This window comes from Python bivittatus, unplaced genomic scaffold, assembly GCF_059951505.1.
Source record: "Python bivittatus isolate LINGU-HERP-01145 unplaced genomic scaffold, Pbiv_v1 ctg000480_np1212, whole genome shotgun sequence".
Classification (NCBI taxonomy): Eukaryota; Metazoa; Chordata; class Lepidosauria; order Squamata; family Pythonidae; genus Python; species Python bivittatus.
This window is the reverse complement of record NW_028277075.1, coordinates 11289939-11314558: the sequence shown is the minus strand read 5'-3', so window position 1 is coordinate 11314558 and position 24620 is coordinate 11289939. Positions and strand designations below refer to the sequence as shown.

Genomic DNA, 24620 nt, shown 5'->3' with positions numbered 1-24620 from the left:
AATTCTAGGATATACTGGAAAACCGCACAGTAACAAATCATCAGATCCTAATAGTATCCACCCAAGAACTTAAAGGCTCAAATGTGGAATTGCTGACCTCCAGGCATATGTAATTTATTCTTCAAATCAGGCTCAGTGCTAGAAGACTGGAAAGTAGCTAACATGGCACCAGTTTTGAAAAGGGACTCAGTGGGAAATTATGGGCTGGCTGGCTTGATATTTCTTCTGGACATATTGGTGGAAACAGAGAAAAAAACAAGCATATAGAGCAATGATTCTCAACTGTGGCAACTTTAAGATGTGTGGACTTCAACTCCCAGAATTCCCTAGCATGCTGGCTGGGGAATTCTGGGAGTTGAAGTTCACACATCTTAATGTTGTCAAGGTTGAGAATCACTGATATAGAGTATCAAACATTGCTGAAGGAAAATCAGCATGGATTTTATAAAGGTAAACCTTATCTGACAAATATTTTTTTGAGACTGTTAACAGACACACAGGTGGAAATGAACCTATCAATAGCATGTCCTTGGACTTTCAGAAGGGGTTTCACAGAGATCATCAAAAACTGCCAAGTAAACTTAGCAGTCATGGAATAAGAGGGATTGTACTTTTATGGACCGTTAACTGGTTAAAAACACAGAAAGCAGATTATTCTTAACAGGCAATTTTCTCCATGAAGAAATGTAAGAAGTGGAGTCCCTAAAGGATTTGTTTTGGAATCTATGATTTTTAACTTGCTCATAAATGATATTGATTTAGGAGTACATAGTGAGCTAGCCAGGTTTTGTGGATTATACAAACATTCAGGAACATAACAACCAAAAGGATCTCCTTATAATGGGAAAATGTCACCCAAAACACATATGGTTCAGTAAGCACTTATCCTCACATCCCCCTAAGAGTGGCATGAACGTGACCCACAAGTTTTTTATGCCATTTCTTTATGCCATTCCCTTATCTCATCCTTATCCCACAGCTGAAGCAGCTTACAGTTGTTCCAGATTCAAAGCAGGAATTGTTTTCCCTGTTCTCCCAATGCCATAGATACAATCTGCCATGCATGCTTCATAATGATATGGCTGCTGATGCAGTCAGAGTGGGAGCAGCCAGCTCCTACTGGCTACTTTAGACCGCTGCAGACAGCTCCTAGACACCATCTTCCATGTGCATCAGGATAGCCCAGACTCCTGGCTTCAACAAAGACATCTGCCTGAGTAATGCTTGACTGGCACTTTCCAAAGTGCTTGTCAGGCCCGCATGTCTGCTCCTTATAAATCCAGATGTGGAGTCCTTGGGGTTCTCTGAGCTTGGTTGTTTTCTTGCAAATGTTTTGTTACCCAGCTAGGTAACAACTTCAGATGTAGCACTGTTTTGAAAGAATGTTAGACTTGTGCTTTAGCATTTAAAAAAATTGTATCTAAAGTTATGCTGGGGAGATAATAGAATTGAATGGTTGGAACTTTGCACTGCAATTTTTTTAATTGTTTTTTTGCAGTGGCCTACTTGTACATATAGTATTCTTTTATTTAATTGAAGGGCACAATCATAAAAGCACTATTAGGCTAAGTTTTAAAATCATTTTGCCCAAACATGGAATAGGGGTTGAAAGAAAAAGTACTGGAGGTGCCATGGGAACAAAGAGCTGTAGTTTATATATTCATGGCTGACAATTTCTGATAGACCATTCATTTTCAAACTTTTCTCCAGTCATAAAACATGCATTTATTCTTTTTTTCCCATAATAACAGCACCAGCAAAATATCCTCACAATTTAGCAATTGTTACTTGCTTCCGTCCTAAATACTGTAAGTTTGACCATGCAGTTGTGTGTCACTGAAGGCTCCCAACTTTGACTGAGACCTAGGAAATGATAGCAGTCCGCTTTATGCATGACTGCTTTCTTACTGTTTAGAATAATACTGAAGAAACAATGCAGAAAAAGTGTCTCGAAAAAAATTCAGCACCAGCTTTGAGGCTAGTGGATTTTCTAAGGTAGTAATAGCAACACAGCTTACTACCTATCCAGCTTACATTCCATAGGCAGACATATTTGATGAGGGACAACCTCTTGGCCCACAGTTCTTCAGAGCTGGTGAGTGACTTCACACACGTATGCAAATACATCTTTCTTGTTCTCCACATTTGCTCCAGAATGGAGTCAGCTACCCTTCCACTTCACCACTGTAAAACTTACAAAAAGGAAATAATAGCTGTTGCATATAACTGAGGTAACTTACCCAGCTGGTAGCTTCTGTATGATAGGTAGCTGTTGCTCTCTTTTTTCTGCACTGTTTCTTCTCTTTTGAAGGGAACCTGCCGGAGGCTGAAAGGCAGTTGCAAGGCCAGGAGGGTGATACTCTTCTTCTGGAATCACCTCTTCACACCGGGAGCCTCTGAAGCCTGAACGGCAAATGCAAAGCTGGGGACGGCTACAGGATCCTTTGTTCTGGCATGGAGGATCACATACAGCTAAGGAAATAAGGAAAAGAATGAATAGAAGCAGACATCTCCATTGTTATAAGCCTACATCGCCCATAAGCAGCACTTATTTATCTACCTCCATGGGGTAAAGTAAGACAAGATTCTGCACATAGACATAATACAAAAAAGTAAGTACTTTTTCAAAATGATCTGACTGCACAAGTATTATTGTATCTGTAAGTAACAGGTGAAGACAATTCCTTTAGATTAACCCCACTTTAAGAAAAGTTACTTTACTTTTTTGCTATATTGAGATAATCTGTGTTTATGTATTTCACAGAAAGTTTATTTAGAGTAGAATAGAATTTAGAAAATTAAAGTGCTTTATATTACATGTAGTAACTACTCCCCTAAAAATCAGGACAATACCCATGCGTGTAGCTTGTTTCAGGTGACACATTTTAACATAGTGAATTTAAATTAACCTCAGTCAAATAACAGCTTTTCTATATGCTAATTATTCAAAATGCACTTCAAAAGCAATCCTTGATATCACCACATTGTGATGTCCTGTTATCTGAAATTCTTAAATGTTTTCATTTAAGGTCATAGGTGTGTGCAGCAAACAATCAATGCTCACTCTTTCGGATTGTTCAGTCACTGTGTATACTGCCCTAAGAGCTTCCAATATTCAGCAAATCAATTAATAGTCCTTCTCCCTTACTTCATAAAGTCACCCATTGGGGAAGATGGGCGGCATACAAGTGTAATAATAAATAAATAAATAAATAAATAAATAAATAAATAAATAAAATAACATTTAAGCATTTCCTCCTACTTGTACAGTACACACAATGTCTGTTAATGAGGTGTTTGCAAGGGAAGATCATTTTAAAAAATGATTTACAAATGCACTGAGAAGCCTCAAAAGTCTACTATTCACTATGTCACCAGTTCAGTGCAGAACACTGTGAAGGCAACATTCTAAGAAATCCAATGGAAAAAAATTCCATCAGTTCCTAAGAGGAAAGTCCTGTGAGATTAGCATGCTAACAAAATTGCATTAAAATGTTCCCCCCTTTTCAAGTTGAATGAAATGTTATTATTGCTGGGAAGCAGAAAGCATGGCAGGTACTCTCTCCAATAAAAAAAACAACAACAGAAGCACAGGGTGAACTAGCTGGACTGCAAGTATCATAGATATTTAAGAAAAGGAGAGAAAACACAAATGGGTAACTAACAGTGGTGAAGAGACTGAGAATTTGGAAATTTACATCCTATTAGCGCTGATTATGGCCAATTTTGTGCAATTAACAGGGGCCGAACCTTGTGTGGAAAACTTTGCATTTTGGTATTCATTGGTCATTATATGAATAATGAAGGTGTCCTTGGGAAAGACTAACCCACCCATGCACATTAAAAAAATGGAAGAATACAACACATGTATGGGTGGGCAGGAAGATTTCTCAATTACAGTATACATCCCTGTAATATAATAAAGAAGCCAGAAAGCACAAAGTTATATGATCAATGAGTAATGTGCAAATAAATCCACTCATTTTACAGCTAAAGTTCATTTGCTGAAAAGAGGTATGACCTTCTGTTCACAGCCCAGCATAGATCCATCTGCTGTTACACAGGTAAAACATTTCCAGAATCTATTTAAGAAACAATTCTAAATTACTACCAACTTTTCCCAATATTTTCAGTGCTTTATTTTTGCTGTCTGTTGGTAGATTTATAAGTATATAAGGTAGTGACACCTCTGGATATTCCATATTATAAACAATTCATTAAAACGTACCAATGAATTATATTTATAAGGTAGTAAACAATATAGACTCACACAGAGAGAAACATGCACACACAGAAGGAAAATTAAAACAGAAACATGAAATGTTATTGAAAAGCTATTGGCAGCGTGGGGAGAAAAATAAAGAGCACAAGGTAGATTTTAAACTGAATTGCAACATGTGGCTTAGAAGACATACATTTAATTTGGGGGCTACCCACTCTTCAGTATCTTAAAGCTAAATCCTTCAAAGTCAGAGCTATAGTTTTAGAACTGAATCTAATTTTCTTCTTTGTTTACAATAAACTCTTTGGTTACTATTCCATTCAAAGAAGGCCATCTTGTCCCAAGTCTAACAATCAAATATAAAAATTTAATAGTCAAATGTTAAAACCTTTGGTGACAGAGATTCCAAAAGCCACTTCAAGAATTTGGATACTCAGTTCCTACTGGAGTAGGTAATATTTAAACTTTAAGAATTAAGAGTCCTTAGCTAAGAAGGTTTAGCTTTTCTGTTACCTGACATCTAAGTGAACCAAGAAGAAAGTTGGGATACAGCCAGTGGAACCAAAGAGCAGTTTGACATATAAATGATTAGCTTCTTGCTTAACAAAAGATTAAAAAGTCAAAGAGTTTCTTGGTCTTAAGGCTCTGCTAAAATTTACCATCTGTTTAGAAAAGACTTTTTAGGATTTTAAAAGCACTCTTTTAATTAACTAAGGCAAACAGCAGCCTGCACTTGAAAAATCACTAAGGCAGGGTGAATGGTTAAAAGCCTATGTCTGAAATAGCATTGTGCTATTCCCAGAAATATTTCTCTAATGAGAGAAAGAGGCTGCTGTTCCTGGCCTTGTGCGTTGTTTATAAGCACTGTTCTGCTTCTGGGACAGTGAGAAATCCTTCACCTTTTATTAAAGAACACTGAGTCAGTTTTTGGAACAATCACATTAATAAGATGAAAAATGGCTTTTGGTAAATAATGCACACTTTTGTTATCACTGAACAGCTGAGAATGTCCTAATTCCTGTTTTTCTTTTTGGTGCCATCGATAGGACATAATTCATAACATAAATTACTATATCTAAAGCACTCTGGGGAGCAATGTCCAATAAATTGGAAACTTTGACTTCCAATTCTGGAAGTGTAACTCCTGGGTAATATTTCAGAGTTGGGGATGGAGAGTAGACATATTCACAACAAACTTTGAAGTCTGACATTTAGACAAGTGGTATTTTGGTGTAAACCATTAATCTGCCTAATAAAAGAATGGTCAGATAGAATGGTTATGATGTCCAAGATGATCAATGTTTCATCAAGATGAAGTTGGGAGTCTCCTAACTGACATATTGATTGGAGCTTTGAGATGGTGATACTCTGCATCTGAAAAGAAGGCATGGGCTTTCATACAATAGCCAATGATGTCAATGGCAGTGACTCACAGATTAAAAAAAAAAATCCAAGCAAAAGATAGCATTACTATTATCATGGCAGTTCAGTTATTGCTTAGTGGCAAAAAAACGGCCAGTAACAACAGCCTGCAACTGGTCTGCTCTCAACCAGTAACTAGCAGTTACCAGCCCAAAACGAGCCAGCTGGCCTGTTTTTTTTTTCCTTTGCCAGTAAGCAAGGAATAATGGAAGTTTGATTACATTCGAGCATGCATAGTGATGTCACTACACAAGCCCCATCTTACAGTCATTGTGACACTGGCAGATAAAGAAGGGCCTTGTGCAGTGACATCACTGCATGGTGAGGTTTATTTAGGTATTAAATTTATGTGGCCGTCTAACTCTGTAACGACTCTGGGCTGTGTACAATAATAGAATAATTGCTTAAAAAATGCAGAAAAAAAAAAGAGGCACAGACGTGTGGGTAATAAATATATCACTCTTTCTAAAAATAATACAACCCATAGCACCCACCATAACTTGCCATAACTTGTCCCACTTTGTTGCAGACATTCCTGGAGAGAGAGAAGATAGGAGTAAAAAAAAAAATTAATGTTAATTTGAAAGGCAGTGAGAAAGGGAAAAGGTTAGAGTTTCCAATTAGATTTAGCTGAAACTGGAAGGTCAGTATGGGAGGCAGGCTAACTAGATTTTGGGTTTCTATTTTTCTGGGTGGAGGGATCATGGGCTTTGCATAGGGTTACCAGATATCTGAACAGGCAAAGGAGGACATGGACAATTGAAAAGGAGGATAAATGGGGGGGGGGGGAGGACACACTAACTGTTCAATTTTCTTAGCATCCATGACAAAAATTACAGGAAAAACTGCAGAAAAATGTGCTTAGGTCTACATGCATATGAAATTACTTTTTCCAGCAACAGAAAGACTGGTTTTTCAATTGCAATAGTTTTCCAACAAATTTTTATTTTCAAGAACATATGCTATGATAATACAGAATTGACAACGTGCGAATCAAATTTCACCATAGAAATGTGAGTCGTGTGATCTACATGATTAGTGTGATCAGAGATCTGAAGGGGCTGGATTGAAGCCAATTGCTAGAATTAGGAAATAAATTAAGTAATGTAAATCTAGCCTGTCAAGTTTGTTGATCAATGAAGGAAAGAAAGAAGTAAACAATTTTCAAGGTGACAATACACAAAAGTTTGAATGACTGTTGTGAAAATAGTCCCCCCAAAAAAGGACACTCAAAAAAGCCAGACAATATTTGATTTTAAGGCTATGTCTGCTGGACAGAAGACATGAGAACAAAAAGGAGGGCACGTTCTCCTTTCACCAGATATCTGGTAATCCTAGCTTTTCAAGAGCATGTGCTTGCTTTCATATATGTTTTACTTGTACATCTGTAAATACACATTTCAAAACATATTACACCTTCATGTGACAGAATGGAGAAGGTAAAGCTTGTCTGTGAGCTTGTCATGTAACCTCCAAGACATACAATATGAATTTATGGGAGATAGCTTTGAGCCTAAGAAAAGAACCAGATAAAGGGTTATCTGATCAGTCTGGAAAACTCATGACATTCCAATACTCTTCCATCTCAAGAAAACAAAATCCAATTGAACCATTTGAGAAAGTGGAGAGTGATACTATTTTACCAGAATTTTCTCAGGTGATTAACAATGACTCAAAATAGTCCAAGTTATAGGTGGTTGTGAGGGCAAAAAAAACCCTAAGATGTCCTGGAGTGCATTACCTAAAGGCCACTGTTTGATAAAAGGAAGCCACAGCATACAGACTGAGGGACTCTCATGTCTAGGCAGTTTCCGGCAACAAAAGTCATGCCTAAGTTTAAGAAACTATTTTTCAGGGATTTGATTTTACCGTTGAGCTTCCTTTATAGATGTTGTACCAGGGAACCTCAGCTGGCATTAAAAGAATCAGCTTTGGTGGTAGCGGTTTGATGACATTTGAATACATGCATAACTGAGAAACACAGTGTTTCACATTCTTCCTTGAACAGTGGGATTTCCTGCATAATCAATTCCTTTTGTAGAAAACACACTGGAGACCTATGCTTGTAATAATCCTTTTATCTGCAAATTTACAGATTGAGAAGGTAGTTGACAGATTTATAGCAACAGCAACCTTGTCTCCCTCCTTTAATAATTTCTATTACCCAAAATCTCTTGGAAATTCTGGCAGCCAAATCCAAACTGTCACTTTCAACTCTTCTTGCTCCTGCTTTCCACATCTGGATTGCACAAGTCAACTGGATAGAATATTGGCCCATCCAGAGCAGGAACCCACCAGGTAAAGCAGCAGAACAGAAACATCCAAGTTAGCAATATATTCCAGCACAGAACCCAGCAATTTCAGATGATCCAGCTTTTTGATCATGTGTGATATAATAAAGTCTGTAAGGCTTGGTCTGATTTTGAAAGTTCTTCCTTGGTGATATCAGCTGATATTACATCATATTTGTTCTTAAATATGATATATTCTTTAGTAAACCATCCAAAGAAGTCCTGCTATAGTTTTATCATGTGTGTTATGATCTGGAGATCACAAGTTCCTCACAACATCACTGAAATAAATCAAACCCTTGAATATACGTATGTTGTAGTCCACTCTCTGAGTAGTTTCCGCACTTTTCCCCTGTACAGGTAGTCACCATATGGCCAGCACAATTGGGACCGGCAGCTCTGTCCTTAAGTGAAGCAGTTGCTAAGTGGGAAATCACATGACCAGGACTGTGCTTTCCTTTTCCCTGTGCCCCTGCCCTTTGGAATGCTTCCTGGGGCTGGGATAGCTGGCTCCAGCATCTCCCTGTAACTGACAAGACTAATCAGTTTCACACCTTCAGCTTTTGTTTGCCTCCCAACCATCCCCACCCTTTGGAAAGCTCGCCAGGGCACTGGGATAATTAGCAAGAAGGGAATTAATGTTTGTATTTACATTAATTGGAGAGGAAGGAATTACAAGAGAGTAAGAAGGTACACAATGGGGAATACACATCAAAAGGAATGTGGTGGTGCTGGCAACCCCAAGAGCACTACACAAACAGCCCAGTGTATTCCCCATTGTGTGCCTGTTTACTCTCTTGTAATCCCTTCCTCTCCAATTTCTCAGCTGTGCAAGGGGAGAGGAGAAAAAAACAGGTCAGGCACAGGAGAGATTGCCTACAGAGATTGCATTTTTTTTCTCCCCCCCCCCCCATGTTTAAGCAATCTCTCTGCTCTGTGAGTGGGGGGGGGGGAAGAGAAAAAAGAAAAAAAAGTTTCAGCCATGAGTATTCATAGCTCATTCATGTGGTTCTGGACAAAACACTATAAAGTTTCCAAGCAGTGGCTATTGCCAACGACCAAGTAAGGCAAAAGCAGGAAGAACTGCTAACAATCTTATAACTTCCTATCAAGAGAATGAATCATATGAAGTCAGAGTTGTAAGACTGGGAAAAAACAGATGCAAGATTGCCTTCTCTATTTTCCTACTTCAAGCTAAGCTCTAGGCCAAACAACCCCAAGAAGTGAGCTATACCTCTTGGGACTCCTTGACTGAACTTGTATATCTTTTAATGGTATATTTTCTCAACACATTGAAGCAATCTTGCAATGGATCCTTCCAATTGATCCTTCCACCATCAGAACAGTGAGAGGTTTCAGAGATGTTTGTTGATTCAATTCATTTCCCACCTTCCTACTCAAACACTAAAGATCTCCAAGCATTTAGCTACGATTCCATTTCCTCAGAATAAGTTTACTGTACATTAATGGCATTTCTGTGACATATAGTTTACACAGAGGGACAGAGATACACATGTACAACTGAGTATAAGATGTAGAGTTTACAGCAAGAAGGCCCAACAGATTTCTATCCCCCATTAGAATTCCTGGGGAACCCACGGCCACTTAGAAAGAGAAGTCAGCTGCCTGTTCCTTTTCCCCATTTCCAGCACTCACATGCTTCATTCACTCTTCCCTTGGCTTGAAAGAAAGAAAAAGGAGAGATCCCAGTCTAACACAGGACTACCTCACTCCCATTCCAAAGGGCCTGCATAAAAAAGGTTCTGGCCGTCAACTTTCAGTCTGATCCCTGTCATCAACTGCTGCCTTATCAGCTCCTGCCAGAGCTGTTAGCACAGAGAATCCGCATGGACAGTTGCACTCACTGCTCTCTTTTTCTGTCAAGAATTACCGAACCAGAGGGACCCCAGGGGTTTGATTATTTAAAAGATAAGTTGATTGTGCTAGGAAAAACAGAGAAAAAATATTATACAGGAAGACGTAACATTTTGCAGTGCTGTAAATGCATCACATATTTAGTTTGTACCAACAGGGATTATTTGGGAATGAGACTTTCAAATACTTTGCTGGTTTAATTACCCACTGCTATTAATTAATGAAGCAATGTTACTTTCTTTCATTTTCCAATTCATTTTCCATTCTATTTCATCTTCACATCAGTTGAAGCATTTGCTTTTTTAAGATCACATGAAAATTTAGCTGCACTCCATTATCACTCTATAGACGTTTTGGACAAGCACCTTTCCTGTATATGCTGTAGTAGATTTTGTACATTTATGTCCCACAGATATGCATATTTCTGTATGCACTATTTGTTCAGAGAACTATACCACAAACTTCACTCCAATTCCTACAGATTAGGAAAGTACAAGTTTAATCGGTTTCCATAAAAATACAACATTCTCTCTTTTCCTTACCCCCCCTATACCAGACACTGTCCTGATGGGAAATCTCAAACCTTAACAGCTAATTATAAAGGACCAATCAACAACAATTTCCTACCTCACTGCAGTTCCCCCAGTCCCCTGTGCTGCCTTTAACTTGTTTCCTAGTCTCCTGAGAATAATGTTCAGAGCAGCCCTGCCAGGAAGGATATGCAGCCCACTCTCCCGCCTCCCCCAGACACATTGCTAATTCTTGCACTTCTATTTGCGAAGGGCAGAATTGGCCATTCTCTGGCACAAGCCTTGGCACATCCAGGTTAACAGCAGGAGGACTGGAACAAGTGGAAGACTTTAATCAGCGAGGACTTTGAGAAGCAAGAATTAGGAAGTAACACAATTCAAAAAAGATTATAAAAAGACAAGACGAGGAAGAATGACAAGACCTAAGAAATAAAGAAAGGGAACAGAGTTAAGTGCTAAGAGGCTCTTATCACTTCAAGCAACAGACACAATATTCAGCCCTCAGTATAGTTCACTGGATAGGTAAAGACAAACAAAACTCAAATGGGCCCCTTTAGAGTCTAAGTTACATTCTTCTTCCTTCAACAAATACTATGTTTTCAAGGAAAAAAATATGCTCCTTAAAAATGTATTGTTACAATATTGATACACTAGCATCTCAAACTGTTTTCATTATATCTTTTCAATTAAAATCCCTGTATATTTTTAACTTTTATAGGTTACGCATTTTACTTTTACATTTCGTCCTATCCGTTTTGACATCTAAATAGCTCTACTCTAGTAGAGTTAACAATTAGGAAGAGATCCTTTATAGTCATCCTGCTCAAACCCAAATCATAGCAATATTTTTATACCATAAAGGGAAAAAAATACTGGCATATTTAGTCACATGAAACAATACAGTTGCCTTAGCCTCATTTGCCCCTTATTATTTCAGGCATGTAGCAGAAAAGTTTGTATAATAGCATATTTCCACCCTCAGTCTTCCAACTCCAACACTTTGGCTACACCAGCAGGTCTTTTAAGAGGAAATTTAGCTTGATAGGTTTGCAGCTGTTCCTCATAGTAACTACTCAGATTTTTTTTTTGCATACAACCAAACAAATTGATACAACTTGAATTAATGTGGATGGGATAGGGTTAACTATTTATATTATTTTCTTTTGTATGTGGCAGAGGATAGGAAAGTTTTGTTTCTCCACATCCTGAAGTAAATGAGGCAGACAATGATTGTTCCTTGCTTTTAGGACTGCAAGGTCAGTGGAACAGTACATGATCTTCAAATTGCTTTCGAAAGATTGAGGATTGGAAATAATGGTGAATGGAAGTCCTTTTTTTCATGTGCATACAGGCACAATGGAAATACACAATTCACAGGAGGAACATAAAATAATGAATGTTGGAATAGCAATTTTATTCTGACTGTATATCTTGTTTTTATTTTGTAAATTCTGTAAGTCACCTACAGTCTAAGAAAGAAAGAAAGAAAGAAAGAAAGAAAGAAAGAAAGAAAGAAAGAAAGAAAGAAAGAAAGAAAGAAAGAAAGAAAGAAAGAAAGAAAGAAAGAAAGAAAAAGCAAGCAAGCTTTGGACTGACAATGATACAAAAAAACCTTGATGCTCTTTTTATTCAGAATTTTAAAAACATGTTTTCAAATTCCTTCTTGTCATTAGTAACAATAACAGATGCACTGAGAGAAAATTCATTTAGCAAAGAACATGGCTGCCATATGCCAGGAATTTCAGATATGGTCTGGCATATGTGTGAATTTAGTAGCCTTCTCAACCTAATGCCCTGTAGTGCACTGAGACTGCAACTCCCATAATCCCCAGGTAACATCACCAGTTGTCATGATGGCAAAACATTATGGAAGTTGAATTCCATTAAATCTGAGGGGTACCAGATTGGGGAAATTCATTTAAGTCATAGGTTCCCCATCACTTTTTCCTCTTACACATACACATTAAACTTCAGTTTTTATTTTTAAGACAAGCCATATTTTATGCTAGTTTTCCACAGTCCAATGCCCTCCAGCTATTTAATGGATATGTTGACTGGGGATTATGGGCATTGAAGTCCAATGCATCAGAAGGTATCAGTTGGAGAAAGTTGATCTTTTCTTTTCAGAAATAACAGTCCTCCATGATACTTGCAGGCAATCCCAAATTATTGCAGCTATCATGTATGATTATTTTCGCATGAAGCATTCAAAATTCTGATCATTAATTTATTTATTTGTGTGTGTGTGTGTGTGTAATCCTGATTTTTTTTAAAAAAAATGGCCACTAATCTTAACAATTCACTTTGATTTTATGCCAACTCCACATTTAAAATCGATATTTTTCTTCTCCGCCCTGCCATTTTTAAAATAATTTGCTTCCCTTCATAAACCCATTTTATTTTCTCCAGACAGTTGGCCGAATGATGGTGGCTGGCTAAATGATCAGTGAATTTCTGGGTGGTAGAAACTCAAGAATCTACTTGTAGATGATCTGACATCCATAGTCAGAAGTCAGGAGGAAGGAAATTATAGATCAGAAAAGAATTATATTATATGCCTCAGTCGCTGCAGTAAAGAATCAGCATCAATGCAGAAAATGTAAAAATAAAGAAAGGCAATATGGAAGATAATGACTAACAACAACGATAAATGTATGTGCTGCCTGTTCAGTTCATACACTTGCTGTAGGAGTTATGTTTGGAGCAGGAATTTCTCAGGGCAGAAATGTTATTTGTATGCATGCATGTATTTATAAATTCACAGATAAATACCAAATTAAGGACAGAAATGTTGGTTATGTCAACACCTAACAGTTGCCTAGGTCCAAATTGGAAAATTGCAAGGCAATATTTCCAGTAAACCATGGGAAAGGCAGAAAAATGAAGTGCCATAATTAAGCATGACAATTATAAGAAGAATCTTCACTTTATATTGGCAAAGGAGAATCAACTTTAACATGCTTTTATCTTAGTATACAAACCAAATTCTCATCTAGCCATGTTTCTGCTGTGTTTGAGCTAGGGAGCCTAGCAGCTGCTGTAATGGTTCAAAAAGTTTATATTTAAGGTGTCTTGGGATCCAGCTGGAGCTTTTTTTAAGATTTATGTATGCAATTTTATAAATTCAGGGAACACAACACTAAAAAATAGTAATCATTTGTACACTATATTTGGAATAAATAACATTTCAAAATCTCTATTACAGCAACACCTTTATCAAGCCAACTCAACATTCTCAAAATAGCATGCAAGCTTTTAAATTATTCAGAACATGCCTGCAACCTTGTCCCACATCTCATTTTAAGATTATGATGAAATCATTACTCCAGGGCTTTGATATTAACAGTTCTTCCTATCATTTTAATGTTTCGTTGAACGCGTTGCCCGATTTAGAATTTTGGCAGAACTTTAAAAGCTTGTGCACTATTTATGAATTTTAATTTGATCAAACAAAAATATTGACAGTGGACTGAATAGAATTAAAAGTTAAATGGCATTAATTTGGCATGAAATCAAAAGAACAATTTAGAGATTTGCATGATAGTGATATGTCAAAGAGTGGAACTGAAATCATGATTAGATGGAGTTGACAAGATTCTCAAAGGTGAGGAGAGGAAATGTTTAAAGAACAAAAGCTGATGTATACATGTGTGTCTGTATAAGGTATGGACATATGGAATCAAATATGGTCTGCAAGGGCATAAGGAATATACTTGAGGAACAGGAGGAAGAGCTGCTACCAAAACAATGGTCAGATAAAAGAAACCTGAGTCCAGGGCAGAACTATAAACTGAGAAAATGTCTCAGACAAGACCCTGTCTAATTCTCATGAAGATAAAGTGAGGAGGGGTAGCACATTCAGACTTGCAGGATTCTGTTACCACAGCATTATAACAAAAACAGTATTGGTCGGCATCACTTTGGTTTCCTAGTTTGGTCTGACAGATAGAGAGGTATGGACAAATATAGCGAATGTTTATTTATACACATACACATACAGTTTTTTACATTAAAAACTAAATTTAAATAGATTTATTTTTCTTTTCCCTTGCCTCCTGCTTTTAATTTCTTTTGCTCATTACTTCTCACTATTGTTCTGCACTTTGCACCACACAGCTTTCCCTGATAAGGAACAGTATGATGGGTACATCTTCTACAATAAACATTGATAGCCAAACCTATAGACAACAGCTACTCATAAGAACTTAACTGAAGGATCACAAATACAACTGAAGGTTACAGTATATATAATTAATTGTTCTTTCTTTCTCTGAGCTGAAAGGAAAAGTAATACAAAAACTCTAAATAAATAAATAAAATACAAAAACTCCAGAAGCCTCAATCTGGGCTGGAGATTGTAGCTGTTCTGGCAGATTACTCTGCAGAGAACTAGAACCTTTGCAAGCAGCTAGTGCTGGCTAGAAACACTAGAGAAATTAAGTGCTTCTTTACTGTTCCACTGTGGCTTAGAGGACTGCTGAGTGTGGAAACTTAAAAACACGACTGGATACGGAGATTAGAAAAATGAACTAGTAATGGACAAGTTGCTCTGATTTGCAGTGTAATTAACTGCTTCCCCAGTTCCAGCTCATATGGTTAATGATTTCATCAGCATCTCCTTATGGGCCTATTTCCTTGTAAATCACTCCACACTGTCCCTTTCCTGATTAATATAGTGGGGGTAAATGGCCCAGCAGGAGGCTCTAGTTTACAAGATCCCATGTTTAAAGCTAGGAAGGAATTGCTGAAGTAATAACCTAAGAGTGGAAAAAAGTTCCACAGGGAGACTCTGATGGAAGCTACAAAGTGGAGATATTTAGCATCATTCAGCTTTAGAATAAGCCCTCTAGGCTGAACCTCTTTAAGAGATCAACTCTTGGAAACGTAATTGCCTGACAAGTAAAAAATGGTCTAAGTTCACTCTTGTTTTCTCCCTTGAGTGTGGCCTGACCCATGAAAAATGGCTTATCATATTTCTGCTTCACTATTTTAACTGATTTTAATGTGATAATGGTTAATTGCCCACCTGTTCTGGAACTAATCAGAATCATCCCTTTTTTGAAAAACTGCTGATGCGACTTCATCCTCCTTCACAGAAACCTGCCTATATTACTTTCTTCCCATTGGCAATCTCTCAGATTTGAGATTCCTGTAACCAGGAAACCGCAAAAAGCGGGACAGCAGCTGTATTCGCATGTTTAACTTGTTTATGGAAGATACCTGGGTTCATACACTGCAACAGAGTCTAAACTGATCAGAAAGAGTTGAACTAAAGGGAGAAGTAGTCAAATTTTGCTCTGCAGTGCTGCTGCTAGATTTTTAACTGACCTGGTTAAGTACATTGTGCAACCATAGCCCAAAAGTATCATTACTGAATTCCATTTTGTATCTACTTCCTCCCTGTCAATCACACTCAGCACTGCTACAGTCACTGTCCTACTTCTGATTCTTGAATGTGAACTTTGTATTAGGTGTGAACTGATCTAGCTCCACCAGATACGGCCACTAAAATCCCTAGGAGTGCTGCAACGGCATCACAAAAAAAGCATTGTATCCCATAACAATAATTATGACACAGCAGAGGCTAATCTAGAATGACTAATCTGTGTAAAATGTCAAAAGCAACATCATGGTCAGAAGAAACTCAACTCCATCAGGCCCACCAAATGGAGCAAAATTTTATTGCTAATACTGTTCTAATAATCAGTCTGTTTGGACAGACTTTCTCAACTACCTTCCAAACAGATAATGTCAAAGCAGCTATGCTAAAAACCATTCTATGTAGCATCATGGCAAATTCTATCTACAGTAGCATGCAAACTCCAAATGTATTTGCCTTGCAAAAACTACTGCCATATTTCCTCATCCCCACCCTTTGTCTCTCTATTCACTATTATAAATTTGGACTACCAGCTCCTTGAACTGGGATTTCTGTTTTACTGCATGTATATACTATGCACCAGATATAATTTTATATGCAATTGTGATAGTAGTAGGTGTAATAATTTTATACTCACGTTTAATACATCGATTTGTACTAGGAGCAGTTGTCCACCCTGAGCAGCATTGTCCCCCGCAGACATTTGGTCTAAACAGTTACAAATGATAAGGTTAACTTCCTGAAATCAAATCAAACCAAACCAAATCAAACCAAACCATTAAGGCTATTTTTGAAAACTACTTTCTGAACTAAATCAGTGAGTCAGTTTGAATTGCTGAAATAAACAGGTTCCTTTAACTGATTTGGACAATTCCAGCATTTTGCACCTATGTGGAGATTTTTTTTTTCTGAATCCAAATTGATCTGATTTTCTGAATCAAATTGCAATTTGGAGTCCAATTATAAATTTGAATTGGCATTTGTACAATTTGTATATCCCACAAACCAGTTTCCCCAAGATGCCCTCTATCACCCTGCTGGGACCATTTTTGGGGCAGAAATTTTGCTTCAGATGAGTATGATGCTAAAGATACATGCTCTCTTTTATGGCATGCCAACTTCCTATTTATTTGTTTTATTAAAAGAATAAAGTAATGTTAAAGAAAGCTTCCTGCCTCCCCAAATGGAGGGGACAGCACTATAGGCATGCCACCTTGGGCTTCTGAAGAAAAGGCAGGCTCTAAATCTCATATCATTATCCTCAATGTGTCTTAACTGAGAAAGAGGGGAAAAAAATGAAGAATACAGCCACAACTATCACAATAAATTAATATAATTTAGACAGAAACCATTTCATATAGTTACCATATTAAGGATAAACAGCTTTAATGCATTGTCCTATGATGTAAAATAACATACATACATACATACATATATCACTAGTCTTGATCAACACTGATTACGGATAACTCCTGGTGGGGAAGGAGCATTCCAGTGCAACCTTTCCTGCATTGACTTTCTGGGGAAGCTGGCAGAAAAGGTTGCAAATGACGATCACATGTTTGTGGGGCACTTGGCAACCAATTGTAAATGCAAGCCGGTTGCCAAGTGCTTGCGGCTAATGACCACAGGGGACAGAGGGCAGCACAACGGTTTACAACAGCCAGAAGTGCTTTATGGGCCATAAAGCACCCTTTCCAAGGCCATCATAACTTTGAACCATCGTTAAACAAACTGTCATTAAGCAAGGACTACCTGTACTTACTTATAATTTCAAACTGTATAGCAAATAAAACTTTGATAAACTTTCAACTTTATAAAATAAACCATCCCATTGGGAAAAGCAAAAACAGCTAATAACATTTAAAACCATATTTTTAGTGGGAAAGATGAGCTTGCCTACTTTTGCAGAATTCCTGAAATCTGAGTTTCATTCTGAAGACACCCAGGGGAGAAAAAAAGGTGTTGCCTAGCCTTAATCAGCTTCCCTTAAACTGCTATTAAAATGCTGCAGCTTGCAAAACTCTGGCAGGCATGCTGGCTGGGGAATTCTGGAAGTTGAAGTCCACCTATCTTAAAGTTGCTAAGGTTGAGAAACACTGTGTTAAAATATTCTAAACCATTATATAGCATTGCCATGTAGACTAGAGCACATAAGCTATCACAAGTAAGGAATATTTCCTTTCAAAGCTCAAATTATGTAATTTGTCAGTATTTTTTAAAGATCTAACAACCTGCTGTTTATATTTTCCCCAGGTCAGATTTATTTTGAATGAGGTGAGATTTTATTTATTATGGTTATATCCCACCTTTCATACCAGACAGCACACAGAATTTGGCTGAGAGAGAGTCACTGACCCAAAGTCTCCCCAGTGAGTTCCATGGCTGAGAGCAAACTAGAACCGGGTCTCCCCAATTCCAATCCAGCATATTGACTGCTGTCCCTCACCAACCAACCATAGCCTCCTATTCCTCATGTTGGATTTGCTAACTGGATTATTAATCTGTAGCAAATGACTACAAAGGAAGAAAACACTTCTCAGTTTCTAGCTCAGATTATTGGCATAATCTGACAGTGATTTCCATAGGCAGCACCACTCACCCTGCTCAGAAAACAGCCTAGCTGTAAACCACTGAGAGACATTAGCAGTACATCACGTTAAATAAAAGTAAAATCCCTCAGGGAAGCTCAACTCCTGCTGACTTTATGGTAGAGACTTTATGTTCCAAAGGGAATAAACTCCAGAACTTTATCAAATTTACTAACCCCTTATGCTCTTTGAAAGGAAAGCTACATTGCTAACACCTGGTTATTCTCTTTAGTATTCACACACACACACACAGAGGTTGAGTTTTCATTGGTAAGGTTTTACTTTAAAACAGCATTTCATAATCTTCTGGTGACTGGGTCATATCTTTTTCTGAATTAAAACTGGAAGCAAACAAGGCTGACAATAGTTCAGGGGTTTTTTTTACAAATAAATAAAAGGCAAAACTAGAATGTGTAAAAGGAAATCACTGCTAAGCATACCTCCTATTTCAAAGGAGGAACAGTGATTCATATAGAGAAGTGACCATTCACTGGGATCCTATACATCTCCACACGGAAATGAGTGCACGTTATTTCTAAATACTAGGAAAACTGGAGAATCTCCAAGCTATGGGCTTAATACAGACTTCCATGCTTTATCCTCTTCATGTGCTTTGCACTGGATTATTATTTATTTCTTCCTGCTTTGGCCTCTATGAAAGGAATCTTAACCCAACTGGAGAAAGAGAATGCCTACATGCATGTTTAAAAAAATGTTGTATGCCAAAGATAAGAGCCATGCCCACTGCTGGAATGCATATAATTATTTGAATTCTAGCTATAAATGTAGCAGCCCCAGAGTAAAGACAAGCTATTACGTTTAAACCTCCTATTAGGATGAAATCTGAAATATAGCTTTTGAATCTATTAATTCCATTTCTATTCAAGCCCTAGCTCTCACTAATGAATAAACTTTTATAGATATATGTCCAAATAAACTGTTTTTCATTTAGACAGTACATATTTGTATAAATCTTCAAAAACTTTAGGTGCTTTTTCAAAATGCACACCATGCATGAAATAATTCCCAAAGAGTCCAGAATTAGAGAAATGCACGGTCTGAGCTACTATCAGCCAGAAGAAGAGGAAAAGTTCATTTTGCTGAGAATGGGGGGGCGGGGGGCGGGAGGAGGAGTAAAGGACTTTTCCATTTCTGGCTGAGAATTTTAACAGAGTTCTGACAGTGGGCTATACTGAAATCCAGGGAAGGCTAAAGGGACTCCTGGCTTTTCCTCTACGCATAACCAACCCTCTGAGCATCTGGTTGCAGTTAAATAATTTTCTCAACTTTTGAGTGACTTGAACAGTGTGTGGTTTTTGCTGCCTTAGAAAGAATGCAAAATGAATTCCTGCTGCTTTGAGGACCACCACATGTTTACAGCTTAGAGAGGGATGATGCTCCTAGGAGACATTAACAAGCTGAGCTGCCTTTGTGGCATGTTTGGCTAGTAACGCTTGCTTGGCAGTACAGATGCCATTGTGATTTGTTTAACAAACCAAGATTAAACATACCATAGGTTAGTACAGTGACATAACAATTTTGTTATGATTATGGTACAGAAAAAGATTAACTCCTCTTCCCTAGAGCCACAGGTTCTGTCCTCTTCCATGTAGCTGTTATTTTTAAAATAAAAACAGTTTGATCCAATTAGATTTCCAAATAAGAAATGAACAGTCACATGGCCCAAATTAAGACTGATTGTAAGTGTAGCAATTAAGGGCACTGGACAAAAAGCTGAGAGACCACGAGTTCTAGTCCTGCCTTAGGCACAAATGCCAGAAAAGTGACTTTGGGCCTCTCTCAGCCCTGGGAAGGAGGCAACAGCAAACCACTTCCAAAAACCTTGCCAGGATTATAAATGCTCTTTAAATGACAGGCTGCCCTAATAAAGGTACAGATCCTTTATAAATTTGCAGGAAATGTAGAGAACTTTTTAATGGACTTTTGAAAACAAATATGAACATAAATAAAGATTGGAAGAATGAGAAATGGGACAAAATTGAAATTGACAGATTCTTCCATCCATAATTCTCAGATAATATGCAAGGCACAGAGGTAGCCACTTCCTGCAATGGACATGAAAGCAGTTCACCTTCCTTCCTTCATGTTCCCTTTCAGCTTTGGTCTGAGCATCCTTGGATCAACTCAATCTGGGATCCCCATCTAGGGCAATATGTGTTACATAAGTTTGAGTCTAGATTTTCCTTTCCCACATTTGCCTTTAAATTAAATGAAAATTAGCTTTTTGTAAACTCCTTGTAGTAAAATCCAAAGCTTCTCAAAACAGCTGTTAAACCCACATGAGGTTCATCCCCACGCAGAATGGCAATGACACATTACATCAAAAAACCTCCATCAGGAAATAGTTTTCACTAACAGACCACATTTCCCCCTGAGATGTGCTGAATGGGCCCCAATGAGAAGAGTCTTGCTTTGGTCGGTCTGGTTAGATAATTCCCTAGATTCTTTGAGACTCTGCATCCTGAACTCTCGTGATGGCATTGGTACTAATTAGTACTAAATAAAGACATTTGTGCTTATTTTCTATATGTGTAAATGCATGTGCTTTAAAAAAAAACTCTTACTTTTAAAAACATTTTTATTTACACCTAATTTATTGTTAATCTCTCCATAATTTATAAACTTTAAGTAGGGCTACCATACCTGGGCTGCAAAAATCTGTTTTTCAAACATTGACTGCCAATCTAGATTTTTATAATCTAGGTACAGTTAACCCTTAAACTGGGTCCATTTACTTCCAAATTCTATTTTTTAAAAATATTTAAAATAGTCAATGATCAGATAGCTGTATCTCAACAAAACTCTCTATACTCTCCAGAGATTGCAGGTTTGCTTGCTTGTTTATGTTTATTTTTAAAAACTAGACTGGGAAGAAGCCATTGCATGGAATTGAGCAATAGTGGCTACTACCTAAAAAAAAGTTCTTGACCCTTGCAATCCAAACTCAGCCTTCCCTGACTGAGGCATCCTCCAGGTATTTGGACTTCAATTTTGCAAATTCCCTGCAATGGACATGAAATGTATGCATCCAGGAGCACACAGATTGGGGCAGGCTGTGCTATATGTGACTTGTTTGGATTCAGTTTAGCAGATTTTGTGAACATAATTAGTTTGGATTGTAAACCACAATCTATGGGTAAGCACGATATGTAAACCCAGCCAATTGCAGTTTATTCAACAAACCATTATTAAAACAAACTGTGGCTTAGTGTAATATGTGAAATCCGTAACTGAACTACAGTATGGGGAAGAAAGGCTAGAAATCTATAACAAGAACAGGAAGGGGGAAAAAAGCTTTTTCCTGCCTCCCACTCCTAAAAAAATAACCAAATCCATAACACTAACCAAAGAGAGACAATAACACTAATGCACCAAATGGTCCAGCCTGCTGTCTGCAGGCCAAAAGGAGAAGCTAACTGTGATTAACAAAACATCCATTCATGCTGAATAACACAAGATTGTGGTTTATTTGAATAAACAGCAAGCCATGGTTACCAACTCTGCTGGCACTCTTTTTAAACTTAGCCCATAGCCAGACTTGGCCATTCCACTAAACCCAGCCACAGTGTGGCTTAGCTTACCGTGCAAACCACATGTGTGATTATCATAAACCATGGAGTGTCTCTTTAGTTTATTCCAAGTGGTAGTTGTTGTTGTGCCAAATTTGCATGAGATGACAAGCAGAAAATAAGGGGGGGGGGGTGGCTGACAGCCATTCCATTCAAGTGGAGGGATCACTAGGCCTGTTCACAGCTAAATTGTGGCGGCAGTGCGGTATTGCATGAGCATGCTCATTCACTTCACACACCTAGGCGTGGCCAGTTTTGAATCTGCTTTAGGCCCCAAAGGAGTTGCAGAGGTAGATAACAGCTGAAGCTTAAATCACTTAGACCATGATATAGCAAATGGCTTGCAGAGATCTCAGCAGCAGAGTTCTTGGCTAGTTTGTTCTGTGAAGCATTTTCTAGGATGCATTTGTATCTAGATGATTCTGAACTGACTGACAAGCTCTAAAATCAGAATATAGTTGTAAAACTGACATGGAGGTCAGTAAAGAGCACTGAGATCTCCCAAGCACCTTATATGACAACTGGAGGACGCTGGTCACACTTACCCTGCCATCCGGCCTCTGGCAGCCTGCATTTGCACTTGTGGGGCTGTCCGTGGTCTTGGCCCATTCTGGACGAGGTTCACTGGTGGTGCTCTCTGCTGGAGAGTCCAGCTTGGACTTCTACCCAGAGCACCAGTGTTCCTTCTAGGATTGCTGGTCTGAGATCTCACATTGGTGAGAGATGGGAGTTTGCGGAATGTGGGAGCAGAGTATTGTTTCTGATGTTCCCCCCCTGCTGGATTTCTCATCCGGGCATTAGCAGCAGCATTGGTCTGAGGAGTCACAGGAATATGATCCAATGTAGAAGAAGAACCAGGTACCTGGAACAAACCGTGCACCTTAGTTCTTGGCCCAAACCTGCCTTGGTTCTGCTGAAATCTTAGCGGTGTCATCTCCCTATTCCCAGCATCTGTCCTGAAAGAAGGACGTTGATCCGGTTGCCCAGCAAAGTGTCTCTGACAGTCCACAACCCCCATAAAAAGTGCTATAGTTAATGGGAGAAAACTGTTCCAAGAGCTCCTCATGGTTTCCATCCAAGAGGAAAAGCACACTGTCTTTGGATTAGTTGTGTCATATACCAAATGCAATTGGATTGCCGAGAAAAGTCCCCCCAGCTAAATCCCTCTGGTACATTTCAGAGCCATTCACATCTTCAGGTACATCCAAAAGAGGCTTCAGTAATACCTGCTGTCTGGATGGGAAAGCAAGGCTCAGAGGAGCAATAACACAGGTCTTCCCGAGCCGGGAGCAACAGTTCCCTGCCTTAGAGTTCTCCCGTCTCTTTCTCTCCGCGGCTGTCAGAGCGCGTGGTCTTCTTTGCAGACAGCTCCAAGCACCCTCTCCTTTGCCTCTGGCACTGGCTGGCTCTGGATAGGATGGGCAATTTTATTTTTGGAAACCTCCCCCTTTTGTGCCTTTTTGATACTGACATCGCCCCTCTCCAGAGGACACGGCTCAGTACCCCCCCCCCCTTTACAAGAGACATTCCAGCAACACCCACTTTGGCAAAGGGAAACAAATTACAAGAGAGAAATATTAACTCTTGAGCAACCAGAGAGGCCCATTTACAACCTGTGCAAAAAGTTGGTGTGCTTTTTCTTTCTTTCTCTCCCCCTCCCCCATCATACACGCAGAGCCCAAACTCAACAGGTCTGTGGGTAAGCTTTCTGAATGGAAGCATGTGCTCAAATTTTCTTCACAACTTTAACTCTTCACCAAGCAGAAGTGAAGTAGATGCAGACACAAATGGATATATAATTCGCATGAAAGAAGTAATTGTCTCTCTACTCCAACTTGATGCCAACCTCCAGATATATTAAACTTCGTGCAAAACAGGGATTGTGAGAGCTGAAGTCCAGGCTACTATATTCTACATTTTCAGGTAGAAACCAAAAAAAGAATTCCTTGTGCTCTTACACAGGACTAAGCTATAATGAAATGTTTGGCTATCCATTTTCTCAGTCATATGGTTTGACTTGATTCTTTCCCTTAAAAATCAGATGCAGGTGCAAAGGTGAGAGAATGAAATCTGGTTGTGACTACAGCTGGAAAAGAAGGAGGAGGAGCTGGATGTTAATTATTTGCTTATTTATTTGTTTGTTTACACATTTAAATGTGATATGCCAACCATTTTGCCATCCAGGGTGGCTTGCAAACATCTAACCACAAAAAAAAAATCAATCTAACAATTAAACCGTTAAAAAGAACCTCACAACATAAAAAACTGTAAATGGCATGAGTAAAAGATAACTCGAAAGGCAAATTGTTTCATAGTATAGACCTTGCAAGTCAGAATCAGTTCATCTGTGGCAGGATCTTTCAACTGTGATTGACTCACCATCTTCATCCCTTCCTGAAAAAGTCTAATTTGGTTATTCTTATTCATGCAATAGTTTGTAGACAGTTTATTGTAAGGCACTCTATAAGGGGATGCCCTAGAAGGAAGGAAACTTGGAAACTGCAGTGGGTCTATAATATGGTAACCATGAGCAGAAGCATATAACATCTGTCCTCACAAAACTGCATAGGTTGCCCATCAATTTTCAGATTAAATTCAAGGTGCCTGTTTGGACACATACATCTCTAAATGGTTCAGTCCTTGCCTATTTGAAGGAGTGGTTCCCTCCATATGTTACAAACCAGGAGCTCTAATTGTCTTTGAAGAACTTTTTGCAGGT

General features: G+C 38.4%; 1 protein-coding gene across 6 annotated transcripts in view; it reads right to left on the bottom strand.

Moving 5' to 3' along the window:
* The window catches only part of LTBP2 (latent transforming growth factor beta binding protein 2), a 121280-nt gene extending 97929 nt beyond the window's left edge, over nucleotides 1–23351 (bottom strand). For 4 of the 6 annotated variants that reach the window (XM_088145327.1, XM_088145330.1, XM_088145328.1 and 1 more), the window contains exons 1-3: nucleotides 22447–23351; nucleotides 16358–16428; nucleotides 2241–2472 (exon numbers count right to left, since the gene is read on the bottom strand). In XM_088145327.1, coding sequence (XP_088001453.1) covers nucleotides 2241–2472; nucleotides 16358–16428; nucleotides 22447–22976 — 833 coding nt within the window. In that variant the 5' untranslated portion in view covers nucleotides 22977–23351. The remainder of the gene's footprint in view (nucleotides 1–2240; nucleotides 2473–16357; nucleotides 16429–22446) is intronic. The other 2 variants (XM_088145331.1, XM_088145332.1) reach the window with 1 other exon arrangement.
* Between the last annotated feature and the right edge of the window lie 1269 nt (nucleotides 23352–24620).